The following is a 19,121-nucleotide window of genomic DNA, read 5'->3' on the forward strand; positions in this document are numbered from 1 at the left end:
TCTTTAGCTAGCTACTGTAGCCATGTCTTAGGTAAAAATAACTATTCTCTCCCGCTTATCTGGGTACAACATTAGCCAGTTACGCTAACTAGTAGTACTAACTAGCCAGTTGGCTAGCTAACGTTGGCTTTTCTGTTTGCCCGCTGGCTAGTTGTCAATCAACGCGGGAACAAAGGGGAATGTTGCAGTTTGCTAGAAAAAGCCAAAGCAGAGCCATGCTGACTCGGTAAAGCCTAACTAGACGCTAACTGGGTAGCAATCGATTCATGACCATCCACGGCTGATCTAGTAAGAGAATCACTGCGCATGTAGTTTTTATGCAACTGGAAGATTTCTAATGACAAAGTACAGTAACGGTTAACGTTACGCCGATTTACATCCTCGCCTGCACAATAGAACGAGTCAAAATTCACCCAATGCTGAAAATGGCAGAACGTTGTCTAAACTGGAACACTAGCGCGAGGCCATAGTAAATGAATGTAATCGAACGTTGACAGAGCCTGTTTTGACTGAAGTGACGCTTAGAATTCCATTTCGCCAAATGGCGCCAAAAAATGTATCCCCTTTTTATTTTACCACTACAATCTGTTCTTGGAACGAAACTGAAAAATAACTAGTGTAGAAAGTAAACACGCGCAAATCGATGGTGCCAAGTGTGACTATGTCTGCAAAACGAGGAAGTAGAAGAACAAAATGCAACTTATAACTATTTCACTGCCCAGCCTCACGTAATTATAAAGATGAGATTCTCATGATTCAAAATGGTGTCCGACTTGGAAAAAAATGCAAATGCACACATTGCGAGATATTTGGCGAAATATACCAGCATGCCTCTCCATAGGAAAACAATGGTTAGGAGCTCAGCGTTCCAAGGGCAAAAGATATTTCATGGCTAGCGTTTGATGACAACGAAATACACAGTCCAGCACTACATAATTAGAAAGGGGATTCTCATGATTAAAATGTTATCCAATGAAAAAAATACACATTGCCAGATATTTGGGGAGATAGACAAACATGCCTATATTTCCCTATAGTAAACAATGGAACAACCTCAGAGTTCCATGAGTCATTTTTTGTTGACATTTTAACTATGAACAAGGTGTGCAGGTCTCCATAGCCAACAATAGCAAAGCAGGCAATGGTAAAACAATAACATTTACATTTAAGTCGTTTAGCAGACGCTCTTATCCAGAGCGACTTACAAATTGGTGAATTCACCTTCTGACATCCAGTGGAACAGCCACTTTACAATAGTGCATCTAAATCATTTAAGGGGGGGGGGTGAAGGATTACTTTATCCTATCCTAGGTATTCTGGGAATAGAAGTTCTGAAGGTCAGTTAGTGGCATGATGCTCAATAGAACTAATAGTAGCTGGCAGGGGGAAAAGTGCCCTAAAGTAAGGCCTGTTTTTTTGTGATTACTTCAAAACTATGGCAGGCAGCTGGAACATATGGTCATATTATGAAACTGAGCTCCACGGCGGATGCAATGAACTAGTTTTTATCAGAAGAGCATTGTTAAAAATTTCAACTGTCCAGTCTACAGTGTGGTGCACATGACTAATGTTAGTTAGATACAACCTGTGCGTTCAGTTTTTGATTGACTATTTGGATAGTTCATCCAGGCGGTGTTTAGTTAATGTAGCTAAATCCGAAATAGTTTAGCATAGAGTCAATCCTTCTGTATTTCTTAAATCATGATTTCAAAAGAACAGGGTTATAAATTCTGTCTTTGTCTGTGTTTATAGATGGAGGGAGACGGTTCAACCACCGATGCCTCTCAGTTGGGCATGCCAGGGGAGTACATGGCAGGAAGCCACTACGTCCTTCAGTCACAGGATGGTAAGTGGTGGACCTCCTTTCACAGACCAAGCACCATAATCAATAGTTACCGGAGTTGTAACTCCAGTTCTATGAGTGGAGCGGAGCCCCATAGAGGCGCTCTGCTCCTAGTGGTTTACCCCGCTGCCTAGGCAGTGAATAGCCTGAGAGAAAATTATGCTCACACCTGCAGCCAATAGGACTACAGCTGTCCCAATATAAGGGGATGCTTCCCCACAATCAGCCTCCAGGAAAAAAATATTCAGCGAGACTGGGGGTCGGCAGGGCCTAAAGTCCTATGGGGCTTCGCTCCACTCATAGAACTGGATTTACAACTCCGGTAACTATCGTTCTGTATCGTGGAGCTCTGCCCTATAGGGGAGCTCTGCTCCTAGTGGTTTAAGGCGGAGCGCAATGCTCCAAAATGTACTCCTTGCCGAGCCTAACACTTAATGAAAAGGTCGGGCCCAGCAGTGGCTGCGACCAAATCCCGCAGTACTGTAACATACTGTGAAAACAGACTGTCACAATGTACTGCGTCCTCTGTTCTAATCCGCCCTACTCAGTCAAGAGGCACAGCCAATGACTAGGGGCAGATGAATATGAGTCATACTAATCTGTACAAGCAGATAGATGAACTCATAACTTTGTCAATATTCTTATCAAATTCATTGACCGGTTTAATAGTGAAGTAATACTAGTTACAGTGCTATTTGCCTCATCACGCCGCCTTAAACACAGTGATACACTGTTGGGCAGTCTAGATATTCCCAGCTGTACTGACAGTGTCAGACAAAGGTCATGTCACACATGTCTCTCTCCTTGACAAAAAGAATGGACCTAATGGGAACCATGCCCAGTCGTTCTGCATATTTTCTTAACTCAAGTTCTCCCTTTAGCCACGCTGAGTACAGAACAAGCTAGAGAGTTAGAGATGTCGTCTAACAGGTAGAATCGGATAAAAGGAGACGGTGACGACCACTGCACAATTATCCTGTACCCAGGTTCCTCTGAAAAGGGCCGTAGACGCCGCTACTCTTACGCTCTGAGGCAGTGGTCGCCCTGCGCCTCATAAGCCATCTCAATGCTTTTGCGAAGCCAATGTGACAGCCGCTGCTTTGAAAGTGGTGTACTAGAACAGTGACACAAACAGCTGAGGCGATGACCTAATCATCACTGTGTGCTGCACGTAGCACGCCAAGGCCCGTACCGGGCACAGTCAATGAAGCCTCTCCTCTCTGCTCCGCATGGGGAGGGGGGAGAAGACCGACAGCTCAACAGTCTGTGACCTTTATGAGCTCTTAATAACCTTCGGCATAAATGCTGGGTTGGGACGTAACACCGCTCTGCTCAAATCACTATTGATGGCAAGGCAGTAGTGTCTTGTCGAAAGAGCACACAAATCACTGACGCGCTTGGCTGTAGTCAAAGCAAGTGACATCACTGTCTTCAGAGATAACATCTTGAGGGGGATTTGAATCAATGGCTCGAACGGCATCTCACAGAGTGCCTCAAGTACCAAAGTTAAATCCCACTGGGGCAGTGTGGCTCTAGGTGTTGACCTAAATTGCGGTGTTCCCAATGGAAACCGTTTCACTAGAGGGTGGCTGAAGATGGTGTCTCTGCCAAACCCCTCATGACAAGCTGAAAGCGCTGCCGCAAACACCTTAATGGCAGCGGGTGAGCGCTGCTTGTCAAACATGAACTGTAGGAAAGAGAGCATGCTCTCGACCTGACAGCATACAGGGTCCCCATTCTCTGGCACACCATCTGCTGGCATGCATCCTGGATGTGGAACTGGCACACGAGCCCTGTTTGGTTCTGATTACTGAATCAGATGACCCACAGCGCTCTAACCTGTCCCTCTCGGGCCAGACCCTCAGTGGTTGGCCGATTAGAGGCAATTTCTCTATCATGCCTCCCGCCTGAGACATCGCATCCTCTCGGTGGAATTGGCCATGATGGTGCAATCAACATTTGAGTCATCTCTGCTTACCGCTAAGCCCCTGGATGATCAGGGGCTATCAATATGATTGACAGCCCTCCTGTTCTCACACAGGCTAGCAGTGGGAGAATGCAGGACAGTGGTGGAAATGCATACAGGAGAACATCTGGCCATGGTTGGTGCGCAAAGGCGTCTATCTAGTTGCGGTTCGTCCTGGACTCGTAGGGATAACCATAGGGGACACTGCTGGTTCACACGTGACGCGAACAGATCCACCTCGGCTCTCTCAAACCGTTCCCATATTTGGAGAACAATGTCGGGGTGCAGCTCACTCGTTGTCTCTAGGAACCCCTCGAGACATGAGGTCTGCTCCAATGTTCTGATAGCCTGGAATGTGTGCTGCTGTCAACGAGTGAAGGTACTCGTGAGCCCACAGCCGCAATTCCTCCGTCAGCCAGTGGAGTGCAGGAGACCTCACTCGTCCTTGGCGATTTATGTAGGTTACTGTGGTGTGGTTGTCCGACCAGTCCAACACGTCATGACTCCATAGGGTAGACATAAATTGGGTCAGAATCAGTAGAACTGTCTCCAACTCCAGGAGGTTGATGTGGCGTCCCGAGGGAGGACACACACCTCCGACCGCCCGAGTTTGACATGTCCCTCCCCATCCAGTCAGACAAGCCTCTGTAAACACTGGAATGTAGGAGGACACTCTGCCCATTGGGGCCACTTGCATCGGGACACACACATCTCCAATAGTTCAGGTCCGCATTGAGCGAGAAGGGAACCACCAATAACTGATGTTGGTGCCTCACTGGGTCCAGTCGTAGTTGGGCAAAACATCGCTGTGTTCTGCGCATGTGCAGAAGTCCCAGCGGAACCACCGAGTGGGCAGACGACATGAGACCCAAGTGTCATGACGGAATGCGCCGTCACCGTGCAGTTCGGATCAAACCGTTGTAGGGCTAGCAATAAGGCAGCCCATCGAGGATCCGAAATTTGAGCCTTCATCGTTAGTGTCTAGCTCAGGTAGACAATCCGATGACTGGGCCAAGGCACGCTCTTCTCCCAATTCACAGCGAACCCCAGACTTGTGAGATTAATCACTGTCTGTGTCGTGTGTACGAGAACCATTAGGTCGTCTAGGTAGACTAGTAGCCTTATTCTTGAACAACGCAACTGTTCTAATGCTGCCTCCATGCATTTGGAAAAGATGAGAGGTGTCAGGGCGTACCTGAATGGCATCCTCGCATACTCGTACGCCACCCCTTGGAAGGCGAAATGCAGAAACGTCCTGTGACGAGGATGCACCAGCATATGAAAGTATGCTTCCTTTAGGTCTACGTTTATACAAAAGTCCTTGTTGTGGATACATTCCAGCATACGTTTTGTCGTAAGCATTCTAAAGGGCCGTTTGGCTACGCTCTCGTTGAGAGTGCGTAAATCCAATATTGGCCTCATTCCTCCCGTCTTCTTTGGCACTAGGAAGTAGAGCGACTATAGCCCGCTGTTCCTTTGCTCTTGGGGAACTACTGTGACCGCCTCCTTCGCCAAATGTTCCGTAATATCTTTCACAAGAGCGACTACTTTCTCTGATGTCTTCATCACGGTCTCCACCACGCCCGTAAATAGGGGTGGAGTTCTGTAGAATTGGATGGCGTTACCCTTCTCCAGCGTCCGGCTTAGCCAGGGGGAGAGGGTGCAGCTTCGCTGCCACTCCAAGTAATGCTCTGAGAGTGGGAGAGCGCAAAGCTTTGGTACAGACAATAGGATGGACTTGTATTAATCTACGGCCCAAGCCGCTGCTGTCCCTCGACACCGAAGTGGTGGGACAGCCCAAGGTGGGCCCCTCTCGAAAAGGGGAGGAAATATTATCGCGTTCTGTGAGAAACGGGGGCGCCAACACTTTGGTTATACACCTTGTGGTTCCTGTCCTCCGTGAACGCAGCACGGGTCTGAGCTACACCGAGGCATCTACCTGAGTTAGTGCGCGGTCCCCCAACAGCGATTGCGTCATCGGCCCAACATGGGGCTGTGTACGCAAGATGTTCCTCAAACCCTTATTCACATTGCTCCTGAGAGTGTGTGGTATAGGGTTGCCATGAGGTATAGCATGGCGGCTCATCAAGAGCGTCTGTTTTGCTGCCCTCATGTCATTTCCACTCACACCGTCTTCAGCTACGCACTCATGGTGTGCTGTGCTACACACAGAGTGATGTGAGAGAGAGACTGAACCTGAACGGTCTCAAGTTTGTTATGGGAAAGAGGTTCTCTTGTGACAAAGTCAGATGGAACACATTCTTTATTAATCATTTCAGCCTCGGTCAGTAGGGTGCCTTTTTTCAGAACCTGAGGCTCTTCTCTTCTAGGCTTCTTCAGTCCAGTCCTGTTGCTGAAGATTATGGGAGGCTGATTGTGGGGAAGCATCCCCTTATATAGGGACACCTATAGTCCTATTGGCTGCAGGTGTGTGCATAATTTTACCCTAGGCAGCAGGGTAAACCACTAGGAGCAGAGCTCCCCTTGTTGGGCGGAGCTCCGCGATATAGAACAGAAGCACCCTCTTCTCTAGCTGAGTCTCAACTCTACATTAATGGAATTTCGTGGAGACGAGTGTGTGGACTGTATCTCCGACTACATGGAGTGGCTGTCAGGCTATACTTCTAAAAATTGAAATTCTTAAACCCTTACTGTGTACCACAGGAGTTTGGTGGCACCATAATTGTTGAGGACGGGCTCGTGGTAATGGCTAGAGCGGAATCAAACATGGTTTGATGCCATTCCATTCACTCCTTTCCATGCCATTATGAGCTGTCCTTCCTCAGCAGCCTCCACTGCTGTGTTCCTTTGTTTGTCCACTGTGTGCCTTTTTTCTGTCCTCTGCATGCCTGTTATTTTTTATTTGACCTTTATTTAACTATGCAAGTCAGTTTTAAGAACATTCTTATTTACAATGATGGCCTACACCGGCCAAATCTGGCCGACGCTGGGCCAATTGTGCGCCACCTTATGGGACTCCCAATCACGGACTGTTTGCTGGAATCCCTTACTTTTTAATAAAATGTTAATCAAATACAACCACTGACTGTAGTCAGAGGTAAACTCCGCCCACAGTCGTCTCAACCCAACTCCACCGAGATGTACATGGCGTTGAGTTGAGAAACCCAGCTACCTATTCTCTGACGTGCACAGTCCCCAACCCCTTTTTCAGAATAACATGGTATCCCAATGATACAGGACACCATCAGGCAAAATATGTAGATGTAACATGCCCTTCTCTCTGACAGATGACTGTGATGACAGCCTGCATGACCATGAGGAAGGCAACGGCAGCAAGGAAAACTTCCGCGAGCAGGACATCTACCTCCCCATCGCTAACGTGGCTCGCATCATGAAGAACGCTGTTCCACAGACAGGAAAGGTATGGAGCGTGACTTGCTTAGCTTGTTTGTTGCTTTTTACTTATTTATTTTATATATTTATTTATATATTTATTATATTTTATTTTTTTTACTTTTAACTGGTGTTTATTTGGAATCTGTGAGTCCATAAATCTACACAATTCAAGATTGAAACAGCAACAAAGCCAGATACATAGACCACAGACTCATCTAGGGCTGCCAACACCCCTAAATGACTATTAGGGATGCAAATTTCGTATAATTTTGCTGCCGACTGACCCTTATTAAACAGTCAAGTTTTTTTTTCTTTTTTTTTTTTTCAAACCGTCAAATGACGTGACCAACAGAGAATACTATTGCAGATCTGTATATAATGACAAGATGCTTATGTTTCCGCCCTAACAATGGGGGGAGTCCCAAGGCAGGAAGGCAGGTGAAGCTTAGGCCCAAAATATTCCCATAGAAACGCATTGCTCTTATTTTGGACAGATTTGGGCAAGAGTAAAATCTTTCGCATGGTTTCTTCCTCTGATACTACAAGCACCGGACATTTTTCATTAAGAGCTTAATGGAAACATCAAAAAACAATAGCATGCCTATTGTCAAAAAATTATATAAGATTAGCAAAAATGAAGCAATCAACAATCACCCAATAGTGCAGAGTTAAAAGCCCAATTAACAGAGTTTGCTCTCGGCTTTTATAGGAAGTACAACCTCTTTGTCTTCGTGGCAGTTTAGCAGATGTGTGGAAACGGGCAGAACATAGTGCTTAAAAAGTGATTGGTTTGTCTGCAGATTAAGATTGCACGAGGGCTCAACTGTCTAACTGCATTTGCCACAGATCACACTAAAATGTGCAAGTTTCCCTTACAGCTGACTTCCTGCAGATAGTAAAAACACAGGATCTGTCACCTGCTGCGGTTGATTCCAAACGGATATTAGCTACACGCCCAGTCTTATTCCGAAGTCACACAGACAAGTTTGTATCAGGTTAGAAAAAAACACTAGCATATAATGAGAATATTCTCTAAGTAATAAAACACGGGATAGCATGACTATTTTTCCACCACAGACATCCCTGCAATCAACATGCCAATTGCACGCTCCCTCAACTTGAGACATCTGTGGCATTGTGTTGTGACAGCTGCCCATTTTAGTGTTCTTTTATTATCCCCAGCACAAGGTGCAGCTGTGTAATGACCATCCTGTTTAATCGGCTTCACTGCTCACTAAAAGGGATGTAAAAAAAAAAAAATTTGCACAACATTTGAGAGAAATAAGCTTTTTGTGCTTATGGAACCTTTTTGGGATCTTTTATTTCAGCTCATGAAACATGGGACCAACACTTTACATGTTGCATTTTTTTTTAGTTCAGTGTAGAAAGAGGGGGAATCTATTAGCAACTACTATGATGGGTTGCTAATATGTCAAGTGCCTTTTAGCTTCTGGACAACAAAAGAAAGTCAATAGAACAGGAGAGAAATTCTGGTGAATGGCATGAGGAAGTCTTTATAAAATAATTCCCTCTCTGTTTTCTATGGATGGATTTTTCACCAAGCTACTTTGAAGCAAGGTATGACATGCTTCCTTATTTGAAGTTAAGTAAATTCAGTTAGAGGAATTCTAAATTCCTATATGTTTTGTAGCCAAAACCAAATTCACACTAAGTTGTAAGTTTATCATTTTTGCATGAAATAGTTCGAGACCAGTCTTAAAAGTCAGGTAACAGCGTTTAATTCAAGAGAGTACTGACCCAAAATACAAAGAACATTACATTTTAAAGAGAGAACATAAAATGACGTCATCAGTTTCTCACACTCTCTCCGATCCACACAATAGCGCAGTGTCTTCAGGTCTGGAGATCGTCTTCTACTCCCCTCATAAAACAAACATTCCAATCTGTCTAAAAGATATACTCTTCTCCACTAATGGAACATCCAACAAACATTCTTATCTGTCTGAAAAGATACCATCCCTCTTCCTTAAACCTACAAGGTACAGACAATTCATTCGTTTTAACTATTAAAATAAATGGTTCTAATTTAAATGTATACATAATTAATCATTTCAACTATAATTTCCTCCAACAGGTTTCAAACAATTATACTGCCTTAAACTTGTCACATTGCGAAGTGGTGGGTGACGTGGTGAAAGTCAACGGTAGGCAGGCTATAGCCTATGCATCCGGATGGAAGGAGCGCTTTAATTACAAGTTGAGATTGAGAAATAAAATGGCTCCTTTTCATCATATTTTTAACACCCGATTGATTGCATTTAGAATTGTTATTTGTTGCGCAATGACTGGGATTACAAAAGAAGGTTTCACTCCAGTAGCCTACAGGCTTTTTGAGGAGCTACTCTCGCGCTGTATGACAGGTGGTAGACTATTCTACTCCTCAAACTAGGCTCTGTATGTGTGTGCGTGTGATAAATGAAATGCATGATGACTAACGAAAATACACGTACCAATTTAATTCCACAAAATGATGCAAATTAACCTATAGACCGATAAGCATGATTGGTCATGTATTTTGGCGGCTAACATTTAACATGTTTATTTACTATCATAACCAATTTGAGTCTATGTATTTAAGTGAGAGGGACTCATCCGACCTATGCAATGATAGAGGAAACACTTACTGAGTACACCGTTGCTGCTTTTTGACTGTTATACCACCCTTATGTTATACTAGTGAAATTGTGTTTACATAGATAGGGCTGAAAGTGAGGACTTGTGAAGAGTATTGGGAATTTTCTAGTACATGTGTGCACATTATACATCTTACTTTAAGCAGAATCAATGCAAGCTTAACCATTATATATGTGTGTGTGGGTCATTAGGCTAAGAGAAACCATTATGTAGTCCAGTGAGATTCATTAGACATGCATTAGGAGCAAAGGTTTGTATTACATCAGCACCATTAGACATGCACGTTTCTTGGGATTGTGCATGTCTGTTTATTTTTGTAATATTGCTATGGTTACGCCACCAATAGAATCTATGCCCTAATGTCTGTGCCAATACGAAAATGGAAACAAAGCTGAAATGAGTGCAAGGCAAAAAGATAATGGTGGCTAAATGCCTGAGGGGATGAGTCATTAACATAAAGAGGAGTTACTATGTGTGTGACGTAAGGATAAACTGTATAGAAAGTGTGTGCCGCGGCTGGAAAGTCGGTTGATCGTGGACCAGCTCGGCTTGTTACTTTGTAATAGTCTATTTGAATTCACAAGTTCTGGTATCTAATAAATATTAATGAGCAAATATTTCCACAACAGAGCGGAATCAACCTCTGCATAATCAAAACGGTTGCTTTGTGAGGTGATAGTTCACAGTTAGCCATTGTTATGTAAATGATAGGTGAAAGTAACAGTTAGCACTGGGCGATATGGCCAAAATATTATATCATGGTGTTAAAAAAAAATGGACCTTTTGATGCTATTTTTTTATTTTGAATAATAAAAGTTCAATGTTTGCTTTGAGTAGTGAGTGATCCTAGGGTGGCAAAGCATAAATAAATTGTAAATTTATTCTAAGTTATTTCTCTGAGTCTGTCTCCATTATGATTGTTTTATACTGTTCAATTCAACTTCAATCAAAACAAATTTTAGCACTTTTATAAATTCTGCATTTCCTGCACTCAATTGCAGTGGTGGGAAAAGTACCCAATTGTCATACTTGAGTAAAAGTAAAGATGCATTAATAGAAAATTACAAAAGTGAAAGTCACCCAGTAAAGTACCACTTGAGTAAAAGTATTTGGTTTTAAAAATACTGAAGTATCAAAAGTAAAAGTATAAATAATTTCAAATTCCTTATATTAAGCAAACCAAATGGCACCATATGTTTTATTTTTTATTTACAGATAGCCAGGGGCACACTCCAACACTTAGACATAATTTGTGCATTTGTGTTTAGTAAGTCTTCCAGATCAGAGGCAGTAGATGGCCAGGGATGTTCTCTTGACAAGTGAGTGAATTGGACAGTTTTCCTGTTCTGCTAAGCATTCAAAATGTACTTTTAGGTGTCAAGGAAAATGTATAGAGTAAAAGGTACAGTGTTTTCTTTACATTACATTTACATTTAAGTCATTTAGCAGACGCTCTTATCCAGAGCGACTTACAAATTGGTGAATTCACCTTCTGACAAGGAATTTAGTGAAGTAAAAGTTGTCCAAAATAAATAGTAAAGTACAGATACACCAAAAAACGACTTAACATTTTTTCCTAAGTACTTTACGCCACTGCTCAATTGAGAATTTCCACACTGCCACGTAGGGCTGCACGATATGGGCAAATAATATTGGACTTATTTTTAACCAAATGTTGCAATTGTGATTTGACTTGCGAATTAGAGCAAAACTGTTGGAATCGTGGAAATAGAAGACTGTTATAATTCTATAGTTAGAATATAATAGTGGGCACTTTGAATACATTGTTTACACAAATTAAAATGCCAGGGAGGAGTTATTGTGATAAGTGTTTCCTAGGGGACCCTATAAGCTTTGGCTAGATTGCATGTTTTCTCTTGGCTACTTCATTTAGCTAACATATTCTTGCTTTGCATATTCCTCTTTGATTTAGAAGATACTGTTGCACAAACAACGTGCTGATTTAGGTCTACACCATCACTGGTATTATCAGGCTGTATTAGCTAGCTATGTTTGCTCTTACTCAGTACATTTATTAGCTAGCTAGATATTAGCATTAGCGGCTAACAATTAGCGTCTCACAAGATTCAAGGGCAACTTGCTAAGAAAAGACAAACTAGCTGTTTGCTGATGTAAAGAAACAAACTAATAGTGTCAGTATAGAACGCTAGTGGATTTATATTAAGAAGCAAAGTGAAAACAGCATTATTGTCATCAACATTGTTGCATTTGCTGCATTGACCATGTAGACTGAACGCAAGTGTCTCATGGTTGAGGAACATCAAATGTGCTCCTTGAGTGACAAGGGGCGTGGCTAGGAGAGCGGTGACTCAAGTAGCGAAGTAAACTATAAAAATTGCCATTACACATGGCGAATCACATTTAACAAACCAAACATTTAAATTCCGGTATAGAAGGTAAAGTAAAAACTCAAACCAGTCCCTGCATCAATACCGGTATATCATAAAATACAGTATACCACCCAGCCCTAGTACCAGTGGCCTGCCTTTAGAGCCAAGTGAAAGCAGGTCAGCCGGAGCCATGGCTCAGTGAGACACGGGAGCCGGCCCGCGTAGATGGAAACAGAAAAGTCTGAGCCTTTTAGGTAAAACGCTGGGGTAAATCCTGTATGGAAATGCTCCATTTGATAAGCACAGAAGCGTCTTTCAGGTCACCAAGGACGCACTGCATTTGTATCATCTTTCAAGACTGAATATTTGCCAGTGTTGATGTATTTATCCTCTGCCTTAGCCCAAACACAAAGGGTTTATTGTCCATTTCTTGTCCATCAACCAGTCACACTGATAATACTCACCCTTCCAGTTACTGTGGATTCTACTTCATACAGTAGGCAACATGTCCTTGAAACTCTTGGTACTCCCTAGTTACAGGTGGTAAACATCTCAAAGGTTTGCTGCCAACTTTAGTTCAGTATTTTCCCACCCAAAGCACAGCTTCAATGCCTGATAAATTGCACAGGACGGGTTGACCGGGCCATCTGTTTTTTTTACCAAATCCATCAACAGACACAGATATGACAAACCCCAACACAAAATACTGCTTTGTCATTTTAAATAGGTATTTTTTTAAATAAGTATTTTTGTATTATTGTAAAGCCTAATATTGATTTATATGTGAACACTGAGTTAGATTTCCCCGACACACTTTCCGGAGATTCTCCAATGACCATGCTTTTTAGTTCAGGACTGGGCTTAATCTGTGTCCAGGAAACTGGCCCTGAATGTAGTATCCACATCAACCTTTGGCTGCATGTTGACCTAAATCCCTCTTCCCCTATTAATCCTGTCCAGATAGCGAAAGATGCCAAGGAGTGTGTTCAGGAGTGTGTGAGCGAGTTCATCAGCTTCATCACGTCGGAGGCCAGTGAGCGCTGTCATCAAGAGAAAAGGAAGACCATCAATGGAGAGGACATCCTGTTTGCCATGTCCACCCTGGGCTTCGACATGTACGTGGAGCCACTCAAACTCTACCTACAGAAGTTCCGAGAGGTGAGAGGAAGTCTGTGTGCGCCAAGTGCCATAGCTCATGCCATGCTCTCCAGACTGGTGTGTATGAGTTCTTATGCTATGCACTATGCTTGGGCCTTGGCTCAAACACAAAGGTCTTGTTATCGCTGTGTCTTTTCTAGGTGGAAATACAGCCCAATTCATAACCCTAACCAGTTCTCAATGTGTCTCTCTATCTGTAGGCAATGAAAGGGGAGAAGGGAATCGGCGGCATATCTGTAACAGAGGGACTCGGAGAAGAACTCACAGACGACAGCTTCGGTAAGTGGGGTCTCAATCCCAATAGAATTCATTAACATTTGCTGTTATCCCCCAACACCGTTAAAAGCTCTAGGATTAGGCCTAGATGAGAGGTGCTGAATGCATACATGTACTCTTTTGTTATTCATGTTACAGGATCATCAGCTAGTTTATGGTCTAGTTGCCATGATGGCCTTATTTACTGCAGTTCTCCACCACTGGGCCCCAGGCAATTTCTTACCCTGAGGATTGTTAAGTTTTCAACAAACAGTAAAAACTCATGGACGAATAAAAAAAGCTCAAACCAAGTTTATACAACCACTGGGTCATACAGCTGCAAAGACAACATACAAGTCACACAAACACGTCTTTATACCTTCCGACTAGGCGGAAGGACCTTGCATGTCCAAGAGAACATGCCCTTCTTTGGTGTTAGTTAGAACCACAGTAGGTTCCTCTTACTGGTGTTATGGCCCTGCCTAACTCTAGGACCCTCGTGGAAGTGAGTATGTATGTGTGCGATAGGACTGTAATCAGATGTTCTTCGATGTGGGCCCCCTTCCAGCAGTATCTTCTCTCTTCATCTGTTGACCTTCAATCGAGTTGAGTTCCTCATCCCTATTCCCTAGAACCCATAGTCCTGGTTCCGTAGCAACTGGCCTGCCTAATCAAGAACTGAAACTCGACTGTTGCACTTTGCCTCCCTCAGGGACATTCATATTCAACAATAATACAGTGCATTTGAAAAGTATTCAGACCCCTTCCCCTTTTCCACATTTTATTACTTTTGTTGGATTCTAGCTTGAAATACTTGCTATATATGGAGGAAATTAATTACGTACTGTGCTGTTTAATTAGACATACTATGCTGTTTTTTACTTAAAAAATTATCCATTGTTATATGCTAGTATTTTTCACTGATACAAACTTGTCTTGTGTGACTTTGTCATAAGCACCCAAGAAATTCCAACAAGCGCCAGGACCGTCTCCTAAAGTTGATTCATCTGCGGGAACGGGGCACCACCAGTACAGAGCTTGCTCAGGAATGGCAGCAGGCAGGTGTGAGTGCATCTGCGCTCACAGTGAGGCAACGACTTTTGGAGGGTGTCCTGGTGTCTAGAATGGCAGCAAAGAAGCCGCTTCTCTCCAGAAAAAAACATCAGGGACAAACTGATATTCCGCAAAAGGTACAGGGATTGGACTGCTGAGGACTGGTCATTTTCTCTGAATCCCCTTTCCGGTTGTTTGGGGCATCTTGTAAAAAGCTTGTCCGGAGAAGACAAGGTGAGCGCTACCATTAGTCCTGTGTCATGCCAACAGTAAAGCATCCTGAGACCATTCATGTGTGGGGTTGCTTCTCAGCCAAGAGAGTGGGCTCACTCACAATTTTGCCTAAGAACACAGCCATCAATAAAGAATGGTACCAACACATCCTCCGAGAGCAACTTCTCCCAACCATCCAGGACCAGTTTGGTGACGAACAATGCCTTTTCCAGCATGATGGAGCACCTTGCAATAAGGCAAAAGTGATAACTAAGTGGCTCAGGGAACAAAACATTTATATTTTGGATCCATAGCCAGGAAACTCCCCAGACCTTAATCCCATTGAGAACTTGTGGTCAATCCTCAAGAGGCAGGTGGACAAACAAAAACCCACAAATTCTGACCAACTCCAAGCATTGATTATGCAAGTCAGGATGTGGCCCAGAAGTTGATTGACAGCATGCCAGGGCAGATTGCAGAGGTCTTGAAAAAGAAGGGTCAACAATACAAATATTGACTCTTTGCTTTTTTTTTTTACATTTTACCTTTAGTTAACCAGGCAAGTCAGTTAAGAACAAATTCTTATATTCAATGACGGCCTGGGAACAGTGGGTTAACTGCCTGATCAGGGGCAGAACGACAGATTTGTACCTTGTCAGCTCGGGGGTTTGAACTCGCAACCTTCCGGTTACTAGTCCAACGCTCTAACCACTAGGCTACCCTGCCACATCAACTTCATGTAATTGTCAATAAAAGCCTTTGACACTTATGAAATGCTTGTAGTTATACTTCAGTATTCCATAGTAAAATCTGACAAAAATATCTAAAGACACAGAAGCAGCAAACTTTTTTTATATATATATATATACCCCTTTTTCTCCCCAATTTCATGGTACTTTTGGCCACGACTATAGACTAGAAGGACAACCATCTCTGCAGCACTCCACCAGTCAGGCTTTTTTGGTAGAGTGGCTAGACGGAAGCCACTCCTCAGTAAAAGGCACATGACAGCCCTCTTGGAGTTTGCCAAAAGGCACCTAAAGGACTTTTCAGACCAGAGAAGTGTTGTTGAACGGAGGCAAGTACAGAGATCCTTGATGAAAACCTGCTCCAGAGCTCTCATTACATCAAACTGGAGCAACTGTTCACCTTCCAACAGGACAACAAGCACACAGCCAAGACAACACAGGAGTGGCTTTGGGACAGCGATGCTCCCCATCCAACCTGACAGAGCTTGAGAGGATCTGCAGAGAAGAATGGGAGAAACTCCACAAATACAGGTGTGCCAAGCTTGTATTGTCAGACCCAAGAAGACTCAAGGCTGTAATCGCTGCCAAAGGTGTTTCAACAAAGTACTGAGTAAAGGGTCTAAATACTTATGTAAATGTGATATTTCTATACATATTATTTAATTTTTTTTTAAATTTGGAAAGCCTGTTCTAAAAGCCTGTTTTTGCTTTGTCATTATGTGTAGATTAAGGACATTAAAAAAAAGTTTGTAACGTAACAAAAAGGTTTGTAACGTAAGTTTGTTACGTATACAACCCCTACCTTGTCACAACACAACTGATTGGCTCAAATGCATTAAGAAGGAAAGAAATTCCACAAATTAACTTTTATCAAGGCACCCCTGTTAATTGGAATGCATTCCAGGTGACTACCTTGTGAAGCTGGTTGAATGGCAAGAGTCTGCGAAGCTGTCAAGGCAAAGGGTGGCTACTTTGAAGAATCTCAAATATAAAATACGTTTTGATTTAACATATTTTTGGTTACTACATGATTGAATGTGTGTTATTTCATAGTTTTGATGTCTTCGCTATTCTACAATGTAAAAAATAAAGAAAAACCCTTGAATGAGTAGGTGTCAACTTTTGATTGGTACTGTATGTTTCTTATACATGTAAAGCACTGCATAAATTCTGATATGATAACATGAATAAGTATATTTCAAGCTAGAATCCAACAGTACACTCCTGTTGGATTCTAGCTTGAAATATACTTATTCATGTTATCATATCAGAATTTATGCAATACTTTACACTGTTTAAAATGTATTTGATTAATGTCTAACAGTGGGTAACCGTGATTGACAGAACGTTACTTCATGGAATTGGTAACTGCATAATCTGAAGTATAAATCTGTTTCCTTTTGCAGCGAACCAGTTGCCTGCAGGAATAATAACTGCTGATGGACAACAACAGAATGTCATGGTTTACACCACCTCATACCAACAGGTAAGCGTGCTCCTGAGTCTACTCTCCACGCTTCATGTACTCATTAAGACCAAACACGTGAGAGTGATGAGTTGCACCATCAGGCGGGCGCTGGTTGCAGTGGCACAGGCGTCCCGTCCCGCACCTCTCTGGGGACACAACCATGTGCACAGGGGCCATCTGACTCACCACCACAAGCACACACAACTGTGCACCCCGGGACTTGTTAAACCATGATTAATCAATAAATCGTATCATAAATGTCTAAACATGGCTTGCAGCTGGCAACCCCCCTTGACCTCTGATTCAGAGGGGTTGGGTAAAATGCAGAATAAACATTTTGGTTGAAAGCATTCAGCTGTACAAATGACTAGGTATCCTCCTTTCCCTCTTCCAGATTCCCGGAGTGCAGCAGATCCAGTTCTCTTGAGTAGGTTCCGGAATTCCCCGTTTGCAATCGGAACACGTTTGAAATGGGGAAGAGATTACAGCATTACTGTACACTCAGGTCAAAAGATAGTGGTGGGAAGATGGAAAGAGAGGGGAGTGTATGCAGAACTTGCATAGGTGGGTTTGAATCAGAATCAGTTTTATGTTCTGGTCACGATAAATAACTGAATAGGAGACGATCTGGAGACAAGTTATTTGGCTTTTTTTGTTAATTGAAGATTTTCAGAGTCACTTTATTTGGATAGTCTGTATTGTCCATCTGCATATGCTCTACAGCAGGGAAGGCATTTGAAATTATTTCAGTTTTCAAATAATATCTGGATAGCCTAAATAAATATGCTTAAAGAAAAATATATTTTAAAACTTCAATGGAGACTTACTCGTGCGACTCGAGAGCCTGTTGGGGCGGCAAGGGCTGGTGTGTGTTTGTGGCAGTCTGTGTGGCACGCCGGGAGAGCGAGAGTAGCCAAACAGACTGACGCAGGTTAGATAACCTATGGCAGCAACATGCTTGTCTATCATACTATCTGGTAGTGCCTGTCTTGAATCCATAATCCAAGTAGCAAAGCTAATTCTCGACAACTCCTTTCAGATTCCACAGCCTACCTGATGGTTGCTCGTTGTAGCGGACTCTTCATTTAGCCAACTTAATTCCGTGATGTTAATTCCATTTTGCATTGATTATAAAACTCCCACTTCTCTTGCTACACAGAGCCTCTGACTGTAGCGCCTCTTTGATTGACCAACAACAATAACAACAAGCTTCACGTTGGCTACCAGTGTGTCTTTTTTATGGGATGCACTATTAACTGTCATAAAACGTGTTTATTAAAATCCTTGTAGGCTATGTAACAATGTTCATTTTAGACCAAACCTTTAACTTTTGTTGTGCCGATTTTCTTTATCAAAAATTAATACTTTCAAAGTAATCAAATTCTAACGTCCGTTCAGTTATTGGAATAACCGTGTCCATCACTATACTACAGAGGGTAACAACACACATGGTTGATAAGTAACAGCTTGCAAAGGTAAGGGTTAAGATTAGGGTTAGTAGATATTTGAAATGTTACTGATAGTCTCTAGAGCATCTACAGATGGACTATCCAAATAAAGTGTTACCCTTTTTTCCCCCTCCATGTTGTCTATCACTACAATCTTTGTTTTATGAGGGGGACGGAATGGGGGGATGAACATAAGCTGAAATGTCTGTCTAGGGAATTGGTGACCTCTTTGACAACCTTGTAAAGCAATAAAAACGAAAGTAGTTGAATGTTGACATCTGTACTCTAAACTCTGTTGTAAACAATTGTAAGTGGCATGCAATTATTTAACTATTTTATAATTTCTGTAAAGTTATTCTGTTGGTCCTTTTAATAAAAATGTAAGCGTGATGCCAGTCTCCATTTAGTTTTTTTCTAATGTTTTTACCCTAATCTCTCCACCCTTGTAATAATACAGCACCACTTAAGACACTGCCCGAGTGTCATGACTTGCCAGTGTCACGTGCCTAGAAAGTACGACAGTCACGTGCGTGCATGAGTGATTGAAGTCGAATGATCCAGGTGAAACAGCGGCAAGCAAGCGAGAAATCTAACGTTAAGTGAAC

At 42.7% G+C, this 19,121-nt stretch overlaps 1 protein-coding gene and 1 non-coding gene across 4 annotated transcripts in view; both read left to right on the plus strand.

Moving 5' to 3' along the window:
- nfybb (nuclear transcription factor Y, beta b) overlaps positions 1–18,906 on the plus strand; it is a 19,537-nt gene extending 631 nt beyond the window's left edge. For 2 of the 3 annotated variants that reach the window (XM_064989896.1, XM_064989897.1), the window contains exons 2-7: positions 1,753–1,846; positions 7,058–7,191; positions 13,133–13,387; positions 13,531–13,609; positions 17,007–17,086; positions 17,463–18,906. In XM_064989896.1, coding sequence (XP_064845968.1) covers positions 1,753–1,846; positions 7,058–7,191; positions 13,133–13,387; positions 13,531–13,609; positions 17,007–17,086; positions 17,463–17,495 — 675 coding nt within the window. In that variant the 3' untranslated portion in view covers positions 17,496–18,906. The remainder of the gene's footprint in view (positions 1–1,752; positions 1,847–7,057; positions 7,192–13,132; positions 13,388–13,530; positions 13,610–17,006; positions 17,087–17,462) is intronic. The other variant, XM_064989898.1, reaches the window with a different exon arrangement.
- Positions 17,143–17,255, plus strand: LOC135557004 (small nucleolar RNA SNORD67). Its single transcript, XR_010458131.1, has one exon. It is a non-coding gene; the product is annotated as a small nucleolar RNA SNORD67 (small nucleolar RNA).
- Positions 18,907–19,121: the final 215 nt, after the last annotated feature.

This window comes from Oncorhynchus masou, chromosome 15, assembly GCF_036934945.1.
Source record: "Oncorhynchus masou masou isolate Uvic2021 chromosome 15, UVic_Omas_1.1, whole genome shotgun sequence".
NCBI lineage: Eukaryota > Metazoa > Chordata > Actinopteri > Salmoniformes > Salmonidae > Oncorhynchus > Oncorhynchus masou.